General features: G+C 39.0%; 1 protein-coding gene across 4 annotated transcripts in view; it reads right to left on the bottom strand.

The window, feature by feature from the left end:
* Positions 1-26,396, bottom strand: part of ST18 (ST18 C2H2C-type zinc finger transcription factor) — a 49,002-nt gene that overhangs the window by 19,189 nt on the left and 3,417 nt on the right. The window contains exons 2-9 of one of the 4 annotated variants that reach the window (XM_035895874.1): positions 24,945-25,318; positions 24,524-24,872; positions 21,604-21,738; positions 19,777-19,867; positions 18,185-18,289; positions 16,605-16,810; positions 13,242-13,453; positions 4,517-4,762 (exon numbers count right to left, since the gene is read on the bottom strand). In XM_035895874.1, coding sequence (XP_035751767.1) covers positions 4,517-4,762; positions 13,242-13,453; positions 16,605-16,810; positions 18,185-18,289; positions 19,777-19,867; positions 21,604-21,738; positions 24,524-24,872; positions 24,945-25,318 — 1,718 coding nt within the window. Of the gene's footprint in view, positions 1-4,516; positions 4,763-13,241; positions 13,454-16,604; positions 16,811-18,184; positions 18,290-19,776; positions 19,868-21,603; positions 21,739-24,523; positions 25,319-26,396 lie in introns of all 4 variants that reach the window. The other 3 variants (XM_035895873.1, XM_035895875.1, XM_035895876.1) reach the window with 3 other exon arrangements.

Below are 26,396 nucleotides of genomic sequence, written 5' to 3'. Positions count from 1 at the left end.
TATTGAGTAATTATTTTAAATAAAAAAACCCCTGATATACTTCAGGCTTTTAGAACTTTATTTCTAAAGGAAAACTTCAGAAAAGGAGCAACAGAGAAAATTAAAACCAATGATAAGTATTGTTAAAATGTTAATACAGGAATAATAAATAGTTGAAAGTCCTGCAAACAGGGAAACAAAAATGCTAAAAACCAAAAATGGAAAAATGAATGCCAACTTTGTTCAAGATTCCAGAAACCTCAAAGACTGTTTTCCAACATTGAGTTAAATCCTCTTTGTAGTGGCATTAAGGGGGTGTTTTTGCCATTGCAGTCTGCAGAATGGGGATTCTAGTTCCTGACTCTCTCTGTCCACAAGTTCTCACCTGCTTTTCTTATATACACATAAATGCAAGCTCCTACAGGGATCATCACCAGTGTAAGTCACTGTAAAAATCAAAAGCTCGCAGAAGCAGCAACAAAATGGTGGACCCTCTCTTGCCAGCTGTAAGGGGTCCGATGTCAAAATAACTTCAAAAAAACACGCGTAAGGTGGTTTCCATTTAATGTTATGGAGGTTGAAGAAGGCTGGCTTATCACTTTTGTCTCTATCAGCTACCTCTCATAGGCTACATCTGTTTCACTGAACTGAGGACCAATGCTTTGTTTCTAAAAATTTAGTGCATGCCTTGGCTGGATCCAAATTGTATCAAGACCAGGCACATATCAGCCTCCTCCACTTCTTGTCAGAGGTCTAACTGAGAGGACCCTGGAGTAGAGGGCGGTGGAAAGACCACCACTCCACTTGGATCTTGAACTGTGTGGTGTGCCTCAGGATTTACCTGCAGCAAACAAGAATAGCTGTAACTGTGCTGCAGCGTTTATTAATATTTTCATGTATATAGCTTGTGTTCTTTATCTCAGATGAAAGATATCTCTTGATCTTTTACTGGTGGTGGACCAGAAACCTGTTTGTGTGAGTTTTTCATCATGTCACTGGCTGATACCTGCTGCACAGAGAAGACTGATTGAGAATTATGTATATCAGGGCTTAACAAAATACTACAGCACTGCAGTTCACAGCTTCATTTAATGATGTTTCACTGAATCAGTTAACAAAAATAAGATTGCAAGAGGAAGGTTGGCATGAGTACATCTACAGCCACCAGCATAACTAATACCAGAGGGTTTAGAATTACAGTATTTACATTATTTATCTTTAAAATAATTATTTTTTTCAAATCTTAATTGTGAATTTACTGGGTTAACATATTAAGATTTGTAATTTTTTTAAACCAATAGCTATATACACACATACATACACAAACACCTACAATATCAGAATAATTGCTCTTTTGAAAAATAAAAAATCTAATAAGGATGAAAGTGGGAATACAGCCTGTTTCCCAGTTAACATCACTAGCATATTTCCCTGGAATGCAGGACACGTATAGACATTTAAACAGGTAATTTCTCCAGCACTGTCTTAGCATCTTGTGGAACACCTGGTATTATTCAAGCAGCATGACACCTTCAGATGTGTAGAAGCTGCAAAAGGAAGACAGTGCAAAGGGAGTGAAGGCAGGATACTGAAACTCTGCCTTTCTAGGACCTTGCATCAGTACATGTGTCCCAAAAGGGGCTGCATCCATCTGAAATGAGTAGATCGGACCTGAAGACCAAATAATTTTTGGTCCTCTGCACTTAGGACTGAGCACAGAGCATCATGCCTTGGCTTGTGTACTTCTCCAGTGATTTAGCTTTAGAGGGAAAGATAATCCTTTGGGAAAACACCCTTAGCACTTCCCACTTCTTGGTCTGTTAGGTGATGATCATCACAGCTAGTCACGTCCAATCATATGCATAATTTTTCTTTTATCCCATTTGAACAGATTTGTAACTAATTATTATTAAAATTCTGAAAAATTCCAGACTAAAAGGAAAATCAGAACCAGCCCAATCAGTCCAAAAGCTACTATTTTCTGCAGAGCATGTGTGTATTCACGCATGCACACTACAGAAAGAAAGCAAGCAATGAAACTCCATTAATGTACAGATGGAAGTTTATATTGATTTCAGCAAAGACCAGAACATAATGGTAACATGAATAACAGATAATAGCATCTGGCACTTTTAACATTTTTAAGCCCTGAAATCTTTGGAGAACTGACAGTTGAACTAACTGACAGCTCTAGTTATTTCTCGGTGCTTTCCTTTTGGAGAGATTTTGAGCTTTTTCCAAATTCAGATTTTTTTTTTTAAGGGGGCATCTGGACAGGCTATTTCACTGAGAGAGAGAGAGACAATATTTTCTGGAAATTACCACCAAAATTAAGCAACTGTTGTGCATATGAACCAGATAACAATGAATTAGAAATAGATATAATCAGTCATTTTCTTTGCATGAGGATAACTGCCAGTCTTCGATGTGCAAAACAGAGCCTCTGGCCCTGAGATCACTGGACATTTCAACACTCCCTGGGATGGCAAAAACTCGCAGCAGAGGTCTGGGGCCAGATACTTGGTTAGAGACAAACTTCACAGTGTCAAAACACCAAGTGCAAGGAGCAAGATGGCCCGAATGTGGATCTTTATGTCCTGTCGGGTAGCCCGCTGACGCCTCCAGCTCTCTGTAAGGGAGAGAGAAGCAGCCAGCCACCCATTGAGGCCTTCCAAAAGTCGAGTAGGCACTGGGGGACATACAGAGGTGCTTCTGCCATAGCTCTTTCACTGAGCTGTGGTGGCAGCAGGGAGGAGGAGCAGCAGGACAGGCCCCTTGCCAAGTCTTCGATGCTGATGGATCCCCTGCAGCAAGGCGGTTCTCTCAAAGCTGGATGTGCTTGCATATTATGCGGCATGAATGGGGAAGAGCCTGAGCTCTCAGCCTACTGCCTTGTGTCACATCCACTCCAAAACCCTGATACAGGGATTGTGCTCTCATTGCTGAGCTAAGGAACATCATCAGCCCTACAGAGGTGACCGCAAAGTGCTCTTCAAGAGAACCCAGCCTCCAGGAAATGATCCACCATGGTGCAAACTGTCTCAGAGGTATCATTATGATAGTGCTGACAGGTTTTTTTCTTCACACAACTGAAGTGTCTTTTATTTCCAGGTATTTATGGAACAGGAGGCCTGGCTCCCCTAACCTCAACCCTTAATAAATTTACCCCTGTCTTTGTCTTCTTGAAGTGCCAGTTTAGATATTTGAACAAAAGATAATTTTGTAATAAATATAATGTTCAAATGCTATTATTTGATATATAAAAACAAATAGGGAGGAAATGTATTTGAAGCTGAATAAAAAACTCCAAATTGGGACATCTTTTTTTCTGCTTCAGAAAGCTATCACTCAGCCTTGTCTATGTTAATTACCAAGATTTTATCTAATTAACCTTCAAAGGTGCTGATGGTCCCTTCCTGATTTAAGAAAAATGCAAGCAATCCATATTCTGACAGCCAAACTTAAGAGAAAAAAAAGAAAACCAAACTTGCCAGCAAAATAGAAGAATAGGAAAGAAAAACAAAGAAAGAAGACTATGCTGCCATGTTGCCAAAATAGGATAAAAAGATGTGAAAGAGCAAAACAGAAACAAAACCAAAATTAAGACAATTATCAACTTGGAAGTAGCAGTCTAGAAGATTAACCATAAAAGTTGGAAAGTTACTAAATAAAAATATTTGCAGAAATTTTAGTTGCTCATCTTTGATCCTGCAACTGCATTTTCATGTTTGGGCTTTTACATTTCCTAGGACAGCTTGAAAAGGGAAGACACCTGTATATACTCATCTAGTTTTTCTATGCTGTTTCACTATGGAATAAAAAATATCACAATATTGTGATTTGTGTTACTTGTAACCAAAACCTTCAGGAATTCCTAACAAGCATTTATTTCTGAATTTGTGCTTCCAGACTGGCTTCTGAACCACTAGAATCACTTGTGAGATCTAAGACTCAGTGGCAGAGATTTCTTGAAGTATGTTAAATGTAAAATAAAAAGTTTTCCACTGAAAAAATATTGCAGGCAAGGGTCTAAGTATACGTTTAAATACTGAGATAATGAATTATCTAGAATTATAGGGAGTTGGCGTGAAAAAATTACTTTATGCTTCAGCATGAAAAACACTGTCTTTTTTTCCTTTCTTTTTTTTTTTTCCTTCTTTTTTTGAGTGATCCCTGGGTCATTTGGATGTATGTGCTACAGGATTGAGCCATTAGGAAGAAAGTTTTAAAACACACCTCTAGTTGTAGATAGCTTTGATTTCCTTATCTTAGAGACTTATAGGCATTCACAACCCATGCTGAAAACAACTGTTGTTGACTTCAACCTCTGAAAGTAGGGTCTGAGAGCAAGATTTTTCAATGTAAGTAGTGATTTTTTATGCCACATCTGAGAGGGCATTAAAGCCAACACATTGTTCACAGACCTCTCCCTGTGCAGATTGATTCCCTTTAGACCGCATCAGATTGGTCATGCCAAAGATCTTCATATGGGCACTCATCCAAGGGAAAATGTCACTCAGAAACTGAAAAAAAATACCTCTTTTTCTTCTTCTTTCCTGCCATGGGTCTTGCTGTAGTTGATTGGCGTATCCCAGCCTTCCTGTTCACAAAGAGCCTGGTAGAAGGCTGCATTTACCAGGATGCTGCTTGTTTTGAAAGGAGAAGAGGAAGGAGTGGGAAGTGCTGTGCTGGAAGAAGTGAGAGGCATAACTTTGTCTTGGCTTCGGTTCTTTTTCATGCTCAAATCCAGAGTGCCATTTTCATCCACTTCTATCTCAGCTCCCTGACAGGCAACAGGAAACAGAGACATGTTTAGCTATGGACATGGTGAGGCTGCAACATAACCATGTGGTGCTTTTAAAGGATAAATATAAATGAACGCTTTTATTTAAATTTATCTGAACCTAAAACCAGCTTTTCGATTTATATCAGTTAATGTCCAACTCTTAGGCAGACTTAAGAGTAGCTTCAGTAATGGTATCCCTGCATCTCAGCTTAAACATAGTAAGTAGAATTTAAATAAGATGCCTCTAAACCATAACCTATACACCCTAAATCTAGTTTTATTTAAAAAAAGTTTAGCTTTAAATCTTCTTGATCTTTTCACTCTTACAGAGAACTATGACCCCAATTCACAGTTAAAAGCATTAATGCATTGTTTAGGTCATCAACAGCATTACTCTTACATATCCTCCCTTCCCCCCACATCCCGGAAATATTACAACATCTGCATCATGGGGGAGAGAAGGAGGGGGGAAGAAATATGCCTAAAAGTAGCACAGTAGGAGAAATTTTCACTAGGGTTTTGTACATCACTCAAAATAACATATTGCCTTAATCATAGTTTGGCTAGGCCACTAAGACACAGGTCTGCAGAGACCACTAGACTGGGAGCCACAGGAGGATCTTTAGGAGGTTCTCCTTGATGGAGACCTTCAGCATGAGTTAACAAAGCTTTTGCTACCTGGGAAGTACAGCAAGGAGCAGCCTCTGATTGCAAGGGTGTGTGCAGTTTGGGCAGAGACCAACTTCTCTTTCCAGGCTGGGAGAAGCTCTCAGAGCAGCTCCTGCTCACAAGAAGGGGCAAGTGCTGCTTAGCTGTACAAGAAGAACAAGGGAAGGAAAGCTCACTGTGCTGCCTTACCCTGTCTGACCACAGAAGAGTACAAGCTCCTCTTCTTGGAATGATGGAAACCTCCTGAAAGTGCAACTTACTAATCGAAGCAACAAAAATTTTCCCCTTATGCTCAGTATGCAACACTGCATATTGACATATTGTGCATATAGGGGTAAGTATAAGACCAGTCCTTTCTATTGCCAACAATTACTGAAGTCAAGTAGGGGAAGAGGTGAAAGAGGTGGCTTCTAGAGGAGCACTTGGTAGTCTAGTTCTGTGTGTTGCTCTGAATAAGATGGAAAACATTCAAAGACTATAGAGATAAATAACAACAACATAGGTCTACACACGTAGAATGCTGTAACTAACACTGCTCTGTGTCTCCCTGTTATTGTCATCACTACTATTTTTTATTTGCATCACCACAAAGCTCAGATACCACTTGGGGATTTGGGACTAGATATGTTAAGCGCTGTATAACTGTAGTAGACAGTCATATAAACCCAGATTGACACTTCCTACTCTGAGTAACATAAAAGTAAACCTGTAGTGGAATTGAATCACCTAGATGCTCTGTTGTAAATGGAAAAGAGATGGGTATGTCCAGGGGGCAAGTTTTTCCATTTATCTTAGACCTCTTCCACAAGAAGAGATGAGACGCTAGCAGGAAGAGTCCCTTTCTCTTTCTTCCCATTAACTATTGCTGGAGCTTGATGATTAGTCAACCATTCAATGGTTAAACATAGAGCAGTGAAATCTATCCTTGCTTGAGGATCTTAAAAACAGTTGTGGTGAAACAGCAAATTCTTCCCCTGCGCTGAAAGTGTGGCATGGCCACCTCACTTGGACTGAAGGCACACGCTTCCTTCATGCAGCCTCGTCTTCTGCCACTGCCAGTGTTGACTCATTTAAAGGTAAAATACCTCTGATGAAATCTTTCTAATCAGAAGGAAAATGTTGGTAAAAGTTGAAAATCTAGGGCCCAACGATCTCTCTGCACGCAGGCATCCTGAATCCATTTTGTATCCATGGGCCTAAGACAGATGCCCACCTAGACTGAAGCACTACCAAGCCATCTGCTTGCCCCCAGTTCAGAAACTCAGCACCTCTTATGTTTGCTTCTCCTGCATAGCAAAGTTCACATTTTCAATCATGCAGCTTAAAGAGAGAGATGTTTTATTATATTTATGGGAAGTAAATACACTTCTAATATGTTCATACTAAGACGCTTTGGTTATATCTTTCTGCCCCTTTTTAGTAAATAGTTTAATCTCCTGTGATAGTTTTAAGCCCTGAATTTGACAGTGCAGCTTATCCTGGATAATAACTTAGTAACCACAACATCTTATGCCATCTGTATAATATCAAATACATTTTTATACGAGCATTAATAAACCTTAGTTACAAAAATCCAAGATATTAACTATATCAGTGCCAAACGCGCACTCCAGGATCTGACAATATAACTCTGCCATGATCGCCCCAGTGTTTTTTGGCTTCATAGTTGATATGTAACTATAGCAATGAAACAGAGCTACAGTAATCAAGTTTAATGACCAATGTAAAGTAAAATGCTAAATATTGTAGTTGCTGACATTTTTCATAATAAAAAAACTTGGGTTAAGTCTGCACAACCAACATTCACATAAAATTCCAGACCTCTGTGACAGATGGCTTAGGAAAGGAGGCCATGTGACTGGGCTGCAGTAGTTTTATAGTGCAAAACCCATAAATAGTGCAGATTCTCTGTCACTGACAACATTTCAACTACTCAGAAGGCAACAGCAACAACAAAAAGGACCAAAATCAATCAAGGTCCCCTCCTTGATGAAACTGTACGTTGAAAAATATCGGGAAACATATAATCTCAGAGTAACAGATACCATTAGCCACAATAAGGAGCCCTGGATGATAAACAGAACGTTTACTAACACGGATATTCAAAGCTTCCTCAGCTCCTCCCTGAAATTCACGTAGAAGTTGGGTTGTCCAACATGCACCTAATTCTGCTCAGGGAAGGCTGGGTTGTGTGCCTGTGAAGTAGCATACAGATGGGATTTAAGTGAGCTCACAGATGCACGCAACAATTAAATATAGTCATGGAAAAAAATATCCTCTTTTGCCCATTGCAGGATGGATCACACGTTTACAGCACGCCTTTTTATTCAGAATGGTATAAAAGAGCTATTGCTTTGTTGCCTTCATAGCAAACTCCAAATGGCAGAGCAAAAAGAGAGGATAGTCAGAGACAGTGCTCCAGTTTTCATTCCTACTCTCATCCCACCCTCCTCTCAATATGTCTTCTTTGCTTGTTTTACCACGTTTATTTTTACATTAATTTTAAAATGGAACTAAATAGACAAAAATGGCAAATGGCAAAAAATGCTAGAGCGGTGCTATGACATGCTGACAGAAAATGGCACTTACTAAGCTTAGCTCAGACTTGTAAAGGCTGTGTTCCCCTCGGTGAAGGCAAGATCTTATTACTGTCAACTCTAGTGCATGTGTGAACAGGCCTATATTTATCCATTTATCATGATGTATTTAAAATATAGCTACCAAAACAATGTAAAATGTTCTGATTTTTCCTTAAAAACGTAAGCAAAATAAAGACACAAATGTATCTTATTATTTCCTAAATTACATTAATTTTTAGCTGTGTACATCTTTTAAGCCTGATTTTGATCTTATTTACATTTACACTGGTGTAAACCAGGAAAAAATTCACTGAAACAGTGAAGAAAAATCAATGAGGATGAGAGGATACATATGACAACTAAATTCAGGTTACTCCTTATCTACTCCCCCATCAGTGACAGTGTAATCACCCCCACAGGTTTTACAAGCAGCTGGAAAAAGGATTCCAGAATAAAAAATGAGAGAAAAATGACTGAAGCATATTTTCTTTATTCTAAGATCTAGTCAGTGAAAAGATAAGGTACAAGTAGTACTCTACTATGAATATATAAATATGTAAACAAAAAAAGAGGTCTCTATCCTCTTCAGCTGTTTTGTACTTTCAAGTCAAGCTTTTTCAGCCTCCTTTATTTTATGACATAAGTATTACAGATTTTTTTTCTAGTACATTATTAAGTCTTGTCCTTAGAATTGAACTACATCAACTAGGACAATAGAGGATGTTGGGTTTTGTGATAAATTACTTCTGCATTTTTTCATATGCTTTTGGTCCATTTGATCACTCACAACATTTAATACTCCACAGTGTGTCTCCAGTAACGATTACAAGTTAAGCTTTATCTCAGCTGGATCAGAAAGAGTGAATTATCATGTCTGCATGAATCTTATTTCAAACCTGTGACCTCAGGGAGATTGTATCATTACCTATAAGGGGGTTTTGTGTTCTTTGGTTGGCATCAGCCATACAACTTAATACTTAAGTAAGTCCAAAGAAACAACATTATCGATGATTTTGCATTCCCACGAGCAGCTCAGTCTGGTTTGGAAAGCTCAAAAGGGCTCTTCAGTTCTGGTATTGGGAATAACTCTGGAACTAATATCTTTCCATGTGTATGAATATTATTCTTAATGCAACTCCATCCCAAAAGTACAATCTTTTCTATTCCCAGCTGAGAAAAATACATACACACGGTCCTCAATTCTTCAGACTTAGATTTAAGCAATTGAGTTCTTTTGCAGCAAACTAAAATACTAATCTGTGTCAAAATAAGAAAACTTGTAACTGCCCAGCAACATCTGAGACAAAAATGAAGTCACAATTTCAGCCCAGAGCAATCCTCAAATTCAAAAAAGCCAGCCAAAAATGTACTCAAGGAGCAATATGCACAGCAGTATAACAGGATGGTACCTAGTGATATTCTTGGCTGATTTTTCATCCTGTATTTAGGCTTTAAGGTATTTGGAGTAAAGGACTGCCTGATAAATGTGCTGAGTAGTAACTACATTGTTGAAATAATTGATGTAATTATCACCATCATCAATATCCAAGAATGGAGAGATGACATAATTTTGTTCAAAAACAGAATTTGAACTTTAAACATTTTTAGCAAGTGTCATTTTTTGTTTTCTTTCAAGGCATAGTGTGCATATGCCATTTTGTCTAAACAGGTGGGAAACCCACCAAAACAGTCAACAAAATGTTTGGCAAGCAGTAGTGATGAGCATACAGATAAACTGTATTGCTTGCAGCTACCTCTGTGAGACGTGAATGTGGTGAGGGCTGCAAGCGGGGGAGATCTCTGGATGTTCTGATGATGTAGACCTTGCACGGTGCTAGAAACTGCAGGCCAAGCCTTCTAGGGGAGTCCTTCTGGTTACTTTGATGGGAGTTGAATGAAGCTACATAAGCTGCGAATCAAATGCAGACCAGGGGACTGGTTTGGGGTTCAGACTGCATGAGAATGGGCTGATCAGGATTATATTCAGGGGAACAGTTTACGACAGTACCAGGTGTCTGCACCTGTGGGGTTGAATGGCTTAGACAATGTAACGTTAATTTGGCATTAGTTATTTTTTTAAAACAGTATCACCAAGGTATCTGATGATCTCAGTATTTTGCATGGAGAAACCTTAGGATCCATTTTAGTACCTATTTCAGAATAAATTTATTCTTTAAATTGCTTAATTTATAAATTCAGAATTTTAATCTGGAAGTACTTGGAAGGTTACCTTCATACATTAGATCTCTGTGAAGTTTTGCTTACCAATGGTACTGCTAATGTGTATGTCTGATCACTCTCACAACCATTCTCTCCCTTTTTTTGGCTTAGACTCTTCCTTTTGAACTAATATGTAGAGAATGTGAGATATATATCTGAAAATCCGTTAAATTAATGAAATTTGGAACTGTGCTGTAAAAAACACTTTTTCATTTAAGTATTATCTATATTTACAGAAAAGTGAACATTCGAGGTAAAACATCCAAATTTTACTAAAAAATGGACAACTCTCTGGAGGTCAAGAAATAAAATTTGAGAGACAGAAAGAAAAAAAAACACTGCAGGAATACTCTGGTGCTAAACAATGTTTTGATGTTTCCTCACCTGTTTAAGCAAAGCGACATATGCACTCCTTGAGCAAACACGAGAAAACGACACTTGCTTGAAATGTTTGAAGTTCAAGTTCTGATTTTAAAACTTAGAAGCACAATATTTTTACAGCTCTGACAACTGCGTAACTTGCAAAGGATTTTCTGCAAGTCCAGAAAACCCTCTGCAGCCCCAGTGGCCCTTGCTCTACCACCACACTGCCTCCCACCTGCAAAGTGTCACGGCTTGGATTGCTGGGAAGTTACCTGATGCTCATATAAGAGCAAACACCTTTACAGTCAGGAGCTTTAATCTGCTAAAATCTGGAAGATGCCGATCACATTTTCTTGGGCAAAGGAGCGAAGGAACGTGGCAAGAGGCAGGGCTTAGAGGTCTGATACTATGGGGCTCTGAACACAGCCATGCACCACAGGTATTTTCAGACCTGGTGAATGTGTGTGCTATCAGGAGTAGAAAGGGCAATCATTAACTCTGTAGTCATCTGTTAATGCTGCATTATTTGAGTCCAAACACTGATAAATTCTCAAGAGATGTTTATTATGATCTAAAAATATGTGAGATATTCTAGCAGTTAAACATTTACCTTTGCAGCCAATACCAGCCACAAAACAATTCAGAAACATTGATAAATAGATGGTGGACTCTTTTAAAACTAGCCTTATTTTTTGCTTCATATTTTGAAATAAGAAAGCATCTTCATTGAAGATAGTCTAGAGATTTATTTCCACAGTTTTTTTGTTTGACTCTTGTATGACAAAAGTAATAAATAGCCAAAACCAAATAAAAATGGATTTTGTGTGGCTTTGGCGACCAAATCTGTTTGGGGCTTACTTGCCTGTGTTCTGGCCAGAAGCTAATTCTGATCCTTGTGTCAGATGTTTTGTAGCAGTATGCCCTCCAGAAAGTCTGGCAAAAGTGGAGGCAGGCAGATAGCAAGGTATGCAGGTGATTTTCTTTTAGGCTAGATTCCTGGCTGCGAAAAAGGAGTCAGCTATGTGCCCCAAGTGTCCCTCCGCATCGTTACTATTATGTTCACTTCCATTCTGACCTTCCCCATGCTTTGGCAACTGTGAAGCAGGTACGGAGGAGAAAATCTTTGGGTTATGTCTGGTCCCTTTACTGCTCTTCTCTGGCAAGAAGGTCTATTGCTGAGGTCAGCCAAAGGCTGCGGCAGCAATTTAATCCAGCCATTGGCATCAGTTTCCATTTCCCTGCTAGAAGAAGTCACTATTGAAGACCAATGGAAGGAGCTTTCTGCAGCATATATCAGGGATGGATCTGTTATCTGGAAAAGGTTCCATGAGCCGTCTTTGGGACAGATAATGTCTGCATTATGGGGGATGCATGTGGACACGCTCTAAAAAGTCTACTCTGGAGCATTGCACAACATCAGTTTCAAGATCCAAGACAGAGGCAGCAAAGTAGGGGATACCACCTAACAAGGTGTTACACTGGTGGTAAAATAAGTGGTTCCCCTCAAAGAGTAATAGCTAACCTCTTAGCAACGGTGAATGAAGTACCAAACAAATTGTAAACCAACAGCTGTGGAAACCACCTCTATCCAGACTGAGCATGGTGCTACAGTAGACAAGGTAGGGTGACACAGACTTGCAAAGAAATAGGTCATCTGTCTTTGGAAGCACACATCGTGACTCAGAGTCCTACAGCAGAAACACACCTGCTACTTTGTGTTTTGATAAAAATACCTCTTTTCACTCCCCAACGGCTTCTTCTCAAGTTCTTCTAATGGCACCCTCTCATCTACACAGAGCTTTTAAAAGTTTCATTGCAGTGGAATATGTCTGACTCTAATACAAATAATAAACAACAGTACTCCCACAGCCATGGTCATCAGAAGAAAATCCTGTCTATTTTCATCAGTAGTATAATACTATGTAATGGCTTAGAAAATAAGGCTCATAGCTCACAAAGTACCATTTGTAAATCATAAAGATCTGTGAGGAAACGCAGAGCAGAAACCAAAACATGAAAGCCACACAAACATCTACTGTATTAGGCAGCTTTCCATTATGACAGACTTGCCCAAATTATCTATCTCCAAACGCTGTCGGCCTGATTCTCCTCACTTTCCAGCAGAAAGGAGAATTTCACCAAAATCAGTTGTTATTTCCCTCCCTACACCTTGTCAAACTGTCGTGAGTTCCAAAGACAACAGACTCAATAGGTGTAGTTCTGTTCCATTGCTAGAAAATATCTCCTTGATTAATCTAAAGATTTATTTTTTTTACGTCAGCCTCCAAAACAATCACTTATGGCAGATTTCAGACAGAGAAAAATTCCCCCTTTAAACAGATCTAACTCATCATCCACCACAGATTGTTGCTGGATTTCAAATATCCTTCTTTTTCCTCCCACAAAACTCCCCCCTTGTATTTAGGGCTCAATTATAAAAAGAGTAACAACATAATTCCTGCTATTTATTTATTTTTATCAGAACTGGTCACTACATTACTGATTTTTTTTCTCTGTCTCTCTTCAAAAGAGCATGCAAACAGAAGCCTCCTTTTTGGGGATTTAATGCAGTCACTAACATGAAAGACAGTTGATTCGCACAGTTCAGTAGCTAGCACACCCTCCAGGTTCTTGGACTACCCTACCTTGGCAGACAGACTCTGTGGTTTGTTGGAGAGGATCTCTGCTGCTTCCCTGCAGCGGGTGGAAAGGTTCAGGATAGCAGCAGCTGCTGCTATGTGGGTGTCTTCACTACATTGACCGTAGCTATAAGAGTTGGCATGGCAAGGGCTCTGTGTGTGGGCGCTAGCACTAGGCAGTCGATTAGAAAATTTCACTGGATTTGAAAAATGCTTTGCTGTTGAAGAGAGATTTGATTAGCAATTGCACGTATGAGATTTTCCCCATTAAATAGTTTTGTTTCTCAGACTACAATTTCATACAATAAAATATTCAAATACATTTAAAACAATCCATTTCCTATTGGCAGTAAGGGTTTGCTGTAAAAATGGCTTCAGAAACATTGATAATTTAATTTTTACCCCACAGATACACATCTTTCAACAAAGCATCTGAGATTCAGACAGATTTTACTTGTTCTTTACTCAGGCATTAAAAGCAATGATGTCTAAGGAAAGACTGAACAAGCATTAGTGTGTTATCCATCGTGACATGACAACAACGGTGGGCAAATGCAATTGTAAATGTATCCTTATAAAGGCTTCCTCTTGGAGCTCTATTGTATAAAAAACCAACAGTGACTTGTCCAGTCTTAGCTAAAACAACACTGCTTACCCTACTTAAACGAATAAGTCTGTTATTTAAATAGCTTTGCTTATGTGAGTAAGGAGAACCAGACCAGGCTCTTGAATGAACCAGAGCAATCAGATAAGAACCTTACCTGTTAGGAATATTCAGTCCTGATTTTGTGGAAATTTTTAGAAATTTAAGTCTACCCTTTAATGAATTAAAAAAAAAAATATGACAATGAACCTTCAGAATAAAACTCATCTCAGCTTATTGTCTTATGTTGACTGTCATTTGGAATAATACACAGATTTACTAGGCATGAAGAGGTTAGCTGAGAATGACAAACTAACAGGTGAACAGAAAAGCATGTTTACAGACAGAAGTGGTGTGTTTGGTTCTTTGTTTTCTGCTCCATCAGGAGCACTTACTCTAAAACAGGTAGAAAGAACTCTGCTCCCTGTTCTGGATTTTGGAGCTTGAGATGTCATTAACTGCTGCAGGGAAAACACAGCACCATGATCTCAGCTCTTAGCAAGCAATAACCACTTCTTTTGTTTGCAGCTCCCACAGTGTCCTACAAAGATAAACTAAGCAAAATCCAATTTCTCAGCCTACACCCAGATACATCAAGAACATTTCTGCATGTGGCCATCTGCTCGCTCCATAAAGATCTGAGCCCCAAGGCACTGGATCCCTTTGGACGCAGAGCTTTGGCTGAGTGCATTTTAACGCCAAGAGCTACACAAGACAGCGAAGAACTTGTCTTTCTTCAAACTTGGGATGCTCTAAGAGAAATGCTTGTTTGTGTGCACTGACTGTAGCCGAATGCCATATTCAGGTTTTCTAAGTACTGGAGGCATCTCAGTAGCGCAATACATAAAAGCCTCGTGATTCAGTTCTGCCTTTCTCCAGTGCAAATGAAGAAGGATTTATCTACCCTGCTGTGAAACTGTAGTACAAGCAAGAGGGTCTACATTTTTAGCAGTTACTACAGCTAACTTCAAATTATAATTAGAGAGCAAAAACATCCATTTTCCATTACCCACCCTAAAAGATAAAAAAAAAAGCGCAGGCTATGAAGGGTGTATGTTTTGTTAACAAATCAAGTTTGTAAGTGCAGAATCCACAGAGAGCTGATGATGGGCTTTTGGCTAGCTACATATTTGCATAGGACACTGAACCAATCACTACGTCATCAGCTTCTTATTGCTAACTTTTGTATATCTGCATAGTTAAAGCACTCACCTGCTCTTTTATTTTTCCCTTTCCATTAAAATAATAGCTGCACACTGCAGTCTTTGCAAAAACAACAGGCTGTAAACTTCAGCCCTGGTATACATTATACATAAATTGCATATGTATGGATTTGCATTTGTATAAAAACAGTTCAATCATTTTTTCTTTGAAATGAACCTGTGAAATAGACATACATCTGTGCAAAGAGACAGTTAATAGGGAATATTCAATTTTACAAACAAAATTGGAAAATCTGCCACCCAAGAAGCTGGCAATGCACATATTTGCTTTCATTTGAACAAGCCTATTTTCCAGGCCAGATAAATATCTACTTTTCATTTGCAATTTTAAAAAGGGTATTTATATATATACAGAAACACATATATATGTGTGTGCATGTACTCAGACACATATACAGTTAAATATATAAATACACAAATTTTATAAATATATAAAACATATAATATGATATAGAATTAGAAGTATATTATACTATGCTATATTATGTTATGTTATATTGTATATGTATATATACATATATAATTTTTTTGCTTTTCTGTTCACCTTACTCTGAATGTTCTCCTTTGTTGGGATAAGTGGGATGCAATTCGTTTTCTGTTACCAATTTTTTTGTCATGAACAAAAGAAAAAACAACTAAAGGGTCTTTTGTCACATTTTTTTGGATCTATTTTCTTCTGAACCCAAATGTGGTGCAATGAAACCCTTTTTTTCCATTTCCCTCATGGCAAGAGAAGTGTTTGTTTCTTTGAAATAAAGAGTATTTTATAATGGACAATAAAATGGCAGAATCTTGCTGAAGTTTCCCATGCTGATTGTGAAGAGCATCTGCAAGAAATAATCAGTGTTCACACAGTGATATCTCATTTGTATGGAGTAGTACCTCAGCAAATTTGTAAGTGAGGCAAGCAGAGGAATCTTGATAATGATATGATGCATTTGATACGTCTGCACTCCAAATATGATGCAGTACAGAAATGAGATATCAAAACTAATTCAACCCAGGTCTGGAAGAAATACAGCTGAGGCACATGGTCATCTAGGAGGAATAATATCTGTATGGATGCATCTAAAAGGTATCTGAAATGCCTCTTAAAACCTAACTTGGATTTCTCTGTGCTACAATTCATTATGCCTTGTGCAGATACATTCCACGGGACTTCTCATAGCAGCATTCTATCACATAAAGATATCACAATTTAGCCAAGGAAGAAGGAAACAGATAAGCCACAAAACATTCCTCTTTACTCCGCTTTTCCCCTGCAATTGTTTTTAAAAGACATATCAAAAAAGTAAAACTTATACTGACATTATTTATCATTCTAGAATTCTATATTTAGCAAACTTGTGATTATATTTAGCATTCTGACCACAAGTGGCTAAAGATGTTTCCTACAGAGAGTTTTTGAATTCCAGAAGTTTGAAAGCAGAACAAGCAAAAAAAAGAAAAACAGTCATTGACATTTTGCCAATTTTTAGAGAGACAATGGAATTTCAAGCTTACATTCAAGGAACTGGGGTGTTTTTCGTCCTTGTGCCACAGGTGCTGTTGTGCGTTTGCCAAAGACTTGTGCATCAAAGCTGGCATAATCAAATGGTACTTTCCCAAACTTCTCCTGTTCTTTCACCAGGGTGGCTCTAGAGGAGGTGACTGGCTGTGAAGTTCTGTAATTGTACTGAGATACCTCAGGCTGCTTTGCTAAATTTGTCCTGCAGAGAGGAGGAAAAGGCTGAGTAAGAAAGACAAGAATATCTTTAAATAACCTTTTATTGAAAAATAGGATACAGTTGCATCTCGGTATCAGAAAGTGTGCTGTTATCACATGTGAAACTTACTGGTAGGTGTATACAAGAAATAAATAACATAAATATGGTGTTTAACCAAGTAGTCAAGGAATTGTTTGACTTCACACAAGTTCAAAGCTGAGGAAATAAAAAAATCTCGTATTTTCTAGTAACGGTGTGGGCTATTTACAAGAAAGATACTCACTTAATTCTAGATTACCACTGTAGCATGGTGCTTCCTTTATTTCTAAAAATTGTCTGGATTTTTGCTAGTCAATGGACTTGCAGTTTTATGGATCGCTATTGTTCTCGCTTTACTGTGAATGAGTATGGTATAAATACAAGATGATCCAAAATAATTGCTTCTGTTATTTGGGAGGAACGAATGATTTATGGTGTGTTATTCCATTTAGTTACTGTTCAGTAACTACTTGTCTTTAGTAATTTCCTAAGGACTTTTCATACGTAGAGTTAAGACCCGTGCAGTTGGCAGACACATGGACATAATATTCTGTAATGGCTCTGAAGGAACCATTAGAGCTGATCATGTCAATAATCCACAAATTAAAGTGTCCCCAAATAGACCTGAATATAATAGGTTGTAATGGTCGTGGTGCCAATGATGTGCAAATTATGCATGTCTGTAGGGTCCACATAACTCTCAAACAAAATACAATTGCAATAAAAAATGTTTCCCCTTTTTGGTGCCATTGTATAAAAAATAAATTAAACTAATTAAACCAATAAACTTAAAGAAACTCAAAATATTAATTATTCAATGGCAGGGAAACAGAATGATCAGAATTCTCAACCCTTTGAAATAACATGCTACTTACTGGATCACTGGAAGATTCCTCTGAAAAGAGTCACAAAAGAAATGAGGACTGAGCTGCTAACGTGCAATAAGGTCAAAAAGATCTTGTTTCAGTGGCCAAAATATTGTAACAATGGAACAGATCTTGAAAGATAGGAGATTTGGTTTACAAGACAAAAGGCAGACAGACATTTGAGAACCGTTGATTAGGCTATTTGTGCTGAAGTAAGATTTAGTAGAATATATTTGATTGCTTTTCAAAAGATATGTCTGTTGTCTTTAATGTCAGCCACATGCGCAAGAACCAGCAGAAAGCTGCTTGTTAATTTTGAGGTACAGTCAAGTTATTTAGTTTTTCAGAGGTTCATCTTGGAAAAGCGAGTTGCCCCTGTAGCTAACATCTGAAATGGGGGAAAGAGCTGAGGACTGATCAACACAGTTTGTGCAGAAATACTTTGGAGAGATTAGTTTGTGAGGGCTCCTACCTGTGAGTCTGATCATGGCACTGCCCAGCTTTTGGAGACTCGAGCTGGTTCTTTTCCTGGGACATTGCCAACTTTTCAGCTGCAGCAATTGGACAACCAGAAAGGCTGTTTAAAAGCAAAATGAAGAAAAGAAACAAGAAAAAAGAAAAGTTAAAATGAAATCTTAAGTAAAGGAAATGTGTGCTGTGGAACCCAATGACTGAACTTGTCTGGTGCTCTGTGCATCTATGGAAGCTGATGCTATTATGGCCCAGATTCATCTGTTTTTCAACCCTTAATGCAAAACCGTGAAATCTGTGCATTTGAGGTGATATATCTGGAAACTGAATCATGTGGGAGTTTTCCACAGCTCTGCTTTGATGTCTTGCGGCTGGCAAGTCACTAGTAAATTTTTTGACAATTGACATTTGCTTTATCAGCTAAACCATGCATATTAGCCTCCTACTGATTAAAAGGAAAGTGAATTTGGGGAAAAAACATGGGTATGTGAAAGACTGTTACCAAAGAACACATTTTGTCATTTCAAGTTTTGCTTCCTTTTTTTTTTTTTTTTTAATTTGCTTTATTACTTTGGAACATGCTTTCTTATCCTATTCGTGAGTCGCTTATGATACAACTAATGTGCTGCAAAGACGGCTGGGGATTTAAAACAGGAAACACAGTGAAAAAAATATTTACTGATTACTTATATATTCTTGTAGATGAGCTTGTGATCTCTCTGGTAAAGATTACAGAGAGTAACACAGTGTGATAATCCCTGATTTTGGTGCCCTCCTACAATAACCAATCAACCAATAAATCACCAACAAAAAAGAAAATCCCACAAAAATTCAGTTCAACAAAGAAAGTTGGTTCTGAAAATTTTCTGTCCCAAGTTTGATTGTAAGATTGACATTATATTTTTCCAGAAGCACTATAATGCAATATTTTGGCTTGCTGTCTTCAGCAGAAAGCAAGACAAGAGCTGTGCCGACAGCAGTGGCTTGCTGGAGACAGAGTGCGTCAACTCTCTGCCTCACCTGCAGCCCGGCTGTGATTCCCCAGCTGCCTGTCTGGAAGGCTTTCCTCAATTTTACTTTCTCCCTGCGGGCATCAAGTTAAACAGACAAGAGCGTTCCAAGTGGGAAGATGACATTCCTGAGGATAATAAATGGAGTTAGTTTTTACAGGGTTTCTAACGTATCCCTGTTTTGCTAAAAGGGAATGTACCCGGATAGGAAGAACCTGCCAAGGACTACTGTGTCTGTGGTGCAAAACAAAGAGTCTTTGGCTTCTGCTGGGTTTTCCAGTTGTAGCAATAATAATGTATTTGTTCATTCCTACCCCTTTTACATGATGGTGTTTCACTGTGAAGACTGTAATGAAATTGTTGTTTGAATTCTCATCTCTGAAAAATACTAGTGGAATTTGCCATCCTCAGTGCTGCCGCCATTTTTTATTAATTAAACATGATTATTTCATGATAAATAATACGAGCTATCCTTGCAGTTCATAGGCATTCTGCACTGTAGTACATAAATTCTAATTCCAAGACTTGTCCATCAATTTACTCCCAAGTACATGTTAAACGGACATGAACTTTTCTGAACTACCTTCTGTGTGTGTTGCGATTGCTGTTGACATGTCCTCTTCCAGTGCATCCTGGGGTGGGGCACTTTAAAACATTTTCATGCATGGCAAGAACTAAAGAGGAATAAGAAAAAAAAAAGGTGATAATAACATATATCTATTAAAAATGCATACATTAAAAAATATGAATATTTTTTTCTTTGGACTCAGATCATCAATCCTGTCACATCTCGACCATGAAAGAAAAGTATAAGCAAAGGACCTACAACACAGCAAGGCTGGTGCCTCCAACATATACCAGTTTATCCCTACATTGCTCTAGTGTGGCTTTCCACACACACATCTTTGGTTCTGTGGACTTCAAAACGAAAAAAGGCAGAAGTTAGCAAGGATGTTACATCATGAAGCCCTTTGCCCTCTGGTCCATACACCACTGACACAGTACTTCTTCACCGAAAGGGTTGTCAGGCTCTGGAATGGGCTGCCCAGGGAGGTGGTAAAGTCCTCCTCCTTGGAGGTATTTAAAAGAAGGATAGATGAGGTGCTTAGAGACATGGTTTAGTGGTGGGATGGCAGGGTTAGTTTAAAGGTTGGACTCAATGATCTAAAAGGTCTTTTCCAACCAAAGTGATTCTATGATTCTATGATTCTACATTTCTCACGCCCTTTGATGTGGATCATTTTTGTTAAGACTGAGATGTATGTCTGTGTAAAACAGAATACATCTTTGTACGTGTGTCCTTATGACTTCAGTACTGCATTTTGCCTTTGGGTGCACAGTGCTTCAGAAAAGCTGACTATTCAGTCAGTTGGTTTGTTCTGTCAGGAACCAAATTATAAGTTGGTTTTTTTTTTGCCAGCAGGACAGAACATATCTCATTGGAAGTGTGATAATTAACAAGGACTTGTTAATTTTAACTTTTTAGAAAGTTAATGTTGCTAAGGCCTTCCAAATGCAACAGCCTGCTTTATTCAGCAGATGTTTCCACAAATACAGTTTAGTACCAGATTTAAAAAAGGAAGAGCTACAGTTAGGAACAGAACATTGGTGAAGTGCAAGTATCCTTTAATTTGTTGTTATGCATGCCACCACAAAAATCAACCTGAATAACTAGGTTGTTTAAACAAATAGTTTCACATTAGGTTTTGGCTTATTATGCAGCATTTCATTGCATCACATTGCAGGATTACACACACACCCCCCAACCAATGTAATCAGATCAGCACAGTTAGAAATAAGCGGGGAAATTCAGGCTAGACTGGGCATAAATGGGTTAGCACAATACAGTCATACAGGAGGGACGTGCTGTGCACCAACGCTGGGATGTACTGATGGAAGTAACTTTTTTGAGCTCAGTGTTAAGGGAGACACTGGAAACATCTCTGAATAAGCATGCCCAGGCCTCTCAGTTATTGGCAATGAAAACCGGCAGCCTCTGTGTGTGATTACTGCAAATCAGGTCACAGCTCTGAAACAAGCAGGTGATTTCTGTGCTGCATGCCTTAGCAAAGGCACGGGCAAGCAAGGTCTTGAAGAGTCATAAGATTACAGTGTGCGGGTCTGCTGGCAGGGTGGGAATAGTTTGGCCCTGATCTTATTCTTCCCCAGGCCACCTGAGCAGCCTAACGTTGTTTGTAACGCTACTAAGGAGCACCTGAGCTTCACGAGCGTGGGAAGTAGGACTGTGATGAAGAGCTGGAGGGCAAAGAAGGTGTGATGGTTCCTCTCTCAGCCTCATTCTGCAGTCTCACCCAGGAAAAGTGGGATTCTTTTCCAGCATGAGCAGACATACCCACAATGCTGGGCCAGATCCAGTTGTTATTCTGGACTGCAGGGTGATGATACTCACTTTCTAGTGGCACTCTAACTTTGTGTGGACAGCCTGAGAGACTGCGGTGGTGAGGGTACAGCCCAGTCACGTGCCCTGTGCCATCACATCCTGGGATGGGACATTTGGTTTCTCTCTTTTCAGGCCTGGGTGAATCTGCAGAGAAATCAGATAAGGATTTTGTTTGGGTTTAGCCCCTGCCTGCACTCAGCTGAGTGATCCTAGCAGTGTGACGCTCTCTATCTTGTACTTCAGATGTAATTCCCACACAAAATTTTAACAGAGACGTATGTGATTTAAGCATCACTTCAGGTTTTCACACTGTGTCCTTTAAACAGTGGCTTACCCCTCCCAATATGCTATTTATGTGCTAAACTATATAGCTTTAGGATTGCAGTGTCATTTATTCCATTCAGAGCCTCAAACGGGACAGAAGCCACAATCCAATAAGCCAGAAAACTGGCAGCATCAGCCAGCAGCAAGATCTATAAAGGAATAAATAAAAAAGCAGAAACAATCTTTTGCTCTGTTAATGTCAGACTCCAGGAAGCTGGGACAACCAAATAAAAGCTGAGGTGTGAAACAAACAAACAAACAAACAAAAAGCATTTCAACCAGAAGCCATTCCTTACATATCGCAGATCTCTAGGCTGTAGGTTCTTTGTTAGGAAACTGAATACATGCCACTTTACATTTGAGAGGCAAGGCAAGCAGCTCCCTCTGGTACACATGGCAATGCGGCTTTGTGGAGCAGCCCACAAAGACAGTGAAAACATGGAGCAGCAGATACCCTTTGAAAGGCGAGGTCTCAGCCCAGCCCCACAGCTACCACTCTGTAATGGCTGCAGTGCATTCCCAATTTTTGTTTCAAGCACCTAGAATTGTGCAAGAAGCACTGGTCAGAAAGCCTTTATTCGATTTCCAGTGGAGGATCAAACGTCTGGGCGAGAAAGGAACGAATTCTGGTCCAGAAATTCTCTTGTGAGAAATCTGGAGGAAGTGGCCGCATAAATTGCTGAGGATGGTTTTAGCTCCATCTGTGATTGGCTGCCAACAGCATTCGGCGCTAGGGGAGAGAACAGCTGCAGCCAGCACAGGGAGCAGCCTCCTTCAAGCTCGTTTTGTTGGACCGCGAGGTAGGACGTGCATAGGGACAGGATCGCCAGAGGCAGCTGAGGGTTAAACTTCCTGGCAAGACTTTAGGTTAAAAAAAAAAAAAAAAAAAAAAAAAAAGAAATAGGGAGGAAAGAAAATAGACTGAGCATCAACAGGAGACCGCATGCTTTTTAGAATCACTGCAAATGGCACGTGCTGCAATAGTGGACAGAAAAAAAAGAGGGACCCTGAAATATGATTTAGTTTTTCCCCCACTAATTGGAAAGGTTTATCATTAAGAAGATGGAAAAATATACATTTAAGCCATGTTTTTCTGACGTAGCATCCAAGAAAGAAAATTAAGAGCTGATGGATTCAATGGTGGATTTTTTAGAAAGAAACCCCAGTTAATTATGTAAAGTGAAAAAATCATGTGCCTGATACTATGTTGACTAAAATCATATGGTGTTTATACAATCTGAACAAAGCCTAGTTTGTTTCTCCATGAGTGTTACCTCTGAACTCACCTGCAAACTACAGCTAATAATAAAATGAGGCAAACCAGGAAGGGCCAGATTTTGCCATGCTTACCATCACTGCTCCTTCCTATGTGTGCTGCGAGAGAGTCACACTGACACCAACGTGAACCTGGTGAAGATAGCTAGTCTCAGGATAAGATAAGGTATTGGTAAAATTCCTGCATATACCATTGTCGTCTGAGCAAATAAAGGTTCATGTAGTTTGGCAAGGAGGTAGGCTAATACTGTGCATGCACAGCTTAAGACATGCTAGTAAAAAGTCTGCTTGAGACAGAAAAATGAGATGCATGCATATTCTTCCCAAATACTATAAGAAACAATTTACAGTTGCAACTCCTAAAAAAACTTGCCAGTTATCTTATACACTAAATGCTTCAGACAACTAAATTACTATGATATTTGCAGTGTCCACAGGGACTACACTAAAGTAACACTAGAAATACCAAAGTAAATTGTTTATCAAAAGCAGAAACTGAATCAATGCTGGGGTGACCTCAGTATATTTGGAGTCCCAAAAGGAAAAGTCAAAGGACAGACGAATGTATCGTTACTTACTACAGCAGGGAGTGTGCTTATAAAATGACATCTCTTGATGTTCTGTAATTATCCTCAATTGAGGAGTTTCATATGAGACAGCCCAGTTTACAAATCAAACCCAAATCTTTTAAATCTCCACTTCTGGAAGCCTGATTAAGTACCAAAAATGGAGCAATGTTCCTATGGCTTTGTAGGATGCCACAAACCATCAGAAACAATAAAGGTTTTGGAACTTACTGGTAATTCTGCTGATGGTGAATGAGGCAGAAGAGCACGGCTTGTGCTTTCCTGGCTCAGAAGCGCTGGCTGCAGCAAAATGTAATGTTGATACGTGAAGTAGACTGAACTCAGAAAACACATGGCTTAGGAATTAGGTGGTATGTTTGGAAGAGGCCAATTTTTCACCCTAACCTTTCCTTAAGCACATTTTAATGCCTTCTCTTTTGGCTGCTGAAATTCAGGAGGTATGTATTAACACCCTATGGAGGAGGAGGTAGAGGAGGAGGAAAAGGAGGAGGAGTGTCAGTGCCAGCTACACAGCCCTTTTAGTACCCATTACTGATCATTTCACATAGCGGTTTGGCAGGAAGCCAAGTACCTAGCGTTTAACCTGGTTAGACGTAAGGCACTAGTGTGAAGGTACATAATTAACAAAATTACCAGCTAAATTCCAGATTCTTTACTGTTGCTATAAAACCCAGCTCAGAATCCTCTATCAGTCACAGGATAAATGCTTAAGCCAGTAAGAACAGCCAAAAATACTTCCTTACGTTTGTTGCTAAATATCTGTCTCCCACCAATGTCAATAACTTTGGTTTGCCTCCTTTCCCCTGCTAGATGCTCCAGGAGAAACCTATCCAGTTCCTTGTAGGTGCTGTGAAACACGTGCCCTTGCTCTGCCTGCAGAGCGATTGCCTGTTCTAGCAAACTCAAGTTCCCTTTTGTTTTGTCCAGCTCTACCGACACTTCTGTAGTTTCTGACAGGCACTCGTTGTCGTCGTCTTCACTTTCAGGGAAGGCATTCTGAATTCTCTTCTCAAAAGGATCTGGGTGAGACTCCTGGGGTGCTCTTAGCTCTGTTGCTGCGTCACAAAGTGTTTCACAAGGGCCAAATTCTACCTCTTCCTTCTTAATTTCCGGGACTTCCAGGATGCTAGTTTGATTACACTCTACAATATACTTCTGAGTTACATGGGGCTTTACAGTAGTTTCTTCAGAGAAATTTGAGGAGCTGTCCCACTCGTTGTCCATGATTTCAGAGTTACTTTCATTTTCCTCAGATGAACAGTATTTTGGATCAGAAATAACAGTCTTTTCCTTTCCTTCAGCTGAGTTAATCATGTAACATTCATCAGTGTCGTCACTTTCTGTTTTTAAGGATTGAATGCCGCTATCATTTAGATTTTCTGCCACTGTTTGACTGGGTGTATCTTTTGCTAATTTCCCCATGTTCATCAAAGATTTAGCCACAGCATCTTGATAGCTGGAGTAATCTTTTCGTTGACTGGAATTTTCTTGTCCACCTGAATGTAGGGTTTCCTCAGATGATTTTGGAGTACTTTCCTCTGCATGAGAAAAAAGCAAGAGAAAAATATGTAATGACAACTTCCTTTTGTATCTTGTAGAAGTGATATGAAGATATTTACTTACCAATCACCATTTCTTTACTCAAAGGTACTCTGAAATTATTGAATTCATACCCGGGCTGTGTTTGAAATGACTGCTTGTAACGTCAGGAAAAGCCCTTCTAAGATCATATCTACTTTACATTATAGCTCCAAAGCTATATGAAAAATAGATATGTTGCCATTTTTCACTGATGGTGAAGACATATATTATCTTAGAACACATGCACGTTCATATACATTCATATAAATATAATGTGCCATAGATAGATACTATCACATATATACACACAATCGGTATAATATATGCATATATGTATATACAAGCATGCACACACACACACACACACACATTAAAATTCTTCCGGTCTATTTTCACTTTTCTTTCAGCTCAGATTCCCAAATATTTTCTCAAATAGACCCTAATTGCTTTCCCAGTCACCCCAGATCCCATGAAAGACCTTGATGGAAAAAACCTCAGTACTTCGCAAAGGGCAAGCTCCTGGTCACCATTGCAATTGCCACATTAAGTGATAGATCAGGTCATGCACAGGGAAACAGAAATGGTTGTTATGTACAGACTCATAAAGGACTTGTTAAAGACACCACTGAAGTGCATCCTGTCTTTATAAACATCTTTCTTCAGAAGAAAAGCAGCAGCCAGCAGGTAATAGAGGCTGCATGTAGGAGAGGTTGTCGGTGTGGAAGACAATATGCCTTTTGTATCTCATTTAATTTTTTATAAACATTTCCTCTGACAAGGACACTCAAAAATACATCTCCATCATCTTCCTTTCTGGTAATTATCTCTCTCAAATCAACACTGGTTTGCCAGGATCAAGTAAATATTGCCATAGTAACTAAAAGCATTTTTGGATGAAGGGAAGAATTTAGTCACAACACTAGCCCCTTCAATAATGCTGATTATAGGGTACATACTTTTGTTGGGATCTATTCAACATAAACTGAAAAATTTAACATTTTACTTCCTAGAAAGGAGGATGAATAAACAAGCACA

This window comes from Egretta garzetta, unplaced genomic scaffold (genome assembly GCF_000687185.1).
Source record: "Egretta garzetta isolate BGI_Z169 unplaced genomic scaffold, ASM68718v1 scaffold36, whole genome shotgun sequence".
Classification (NCBI taxonomy): Eukaryota; Metazoa; Chordata; class Aves; order Pelecaniformes; family Ardeidae; genus Egretta; species Egretta garzetta.
Note: the sequence above shows the minus strand (reverse complement) of the source record. Positions and strands in the feature narration are given on the sequence as shown.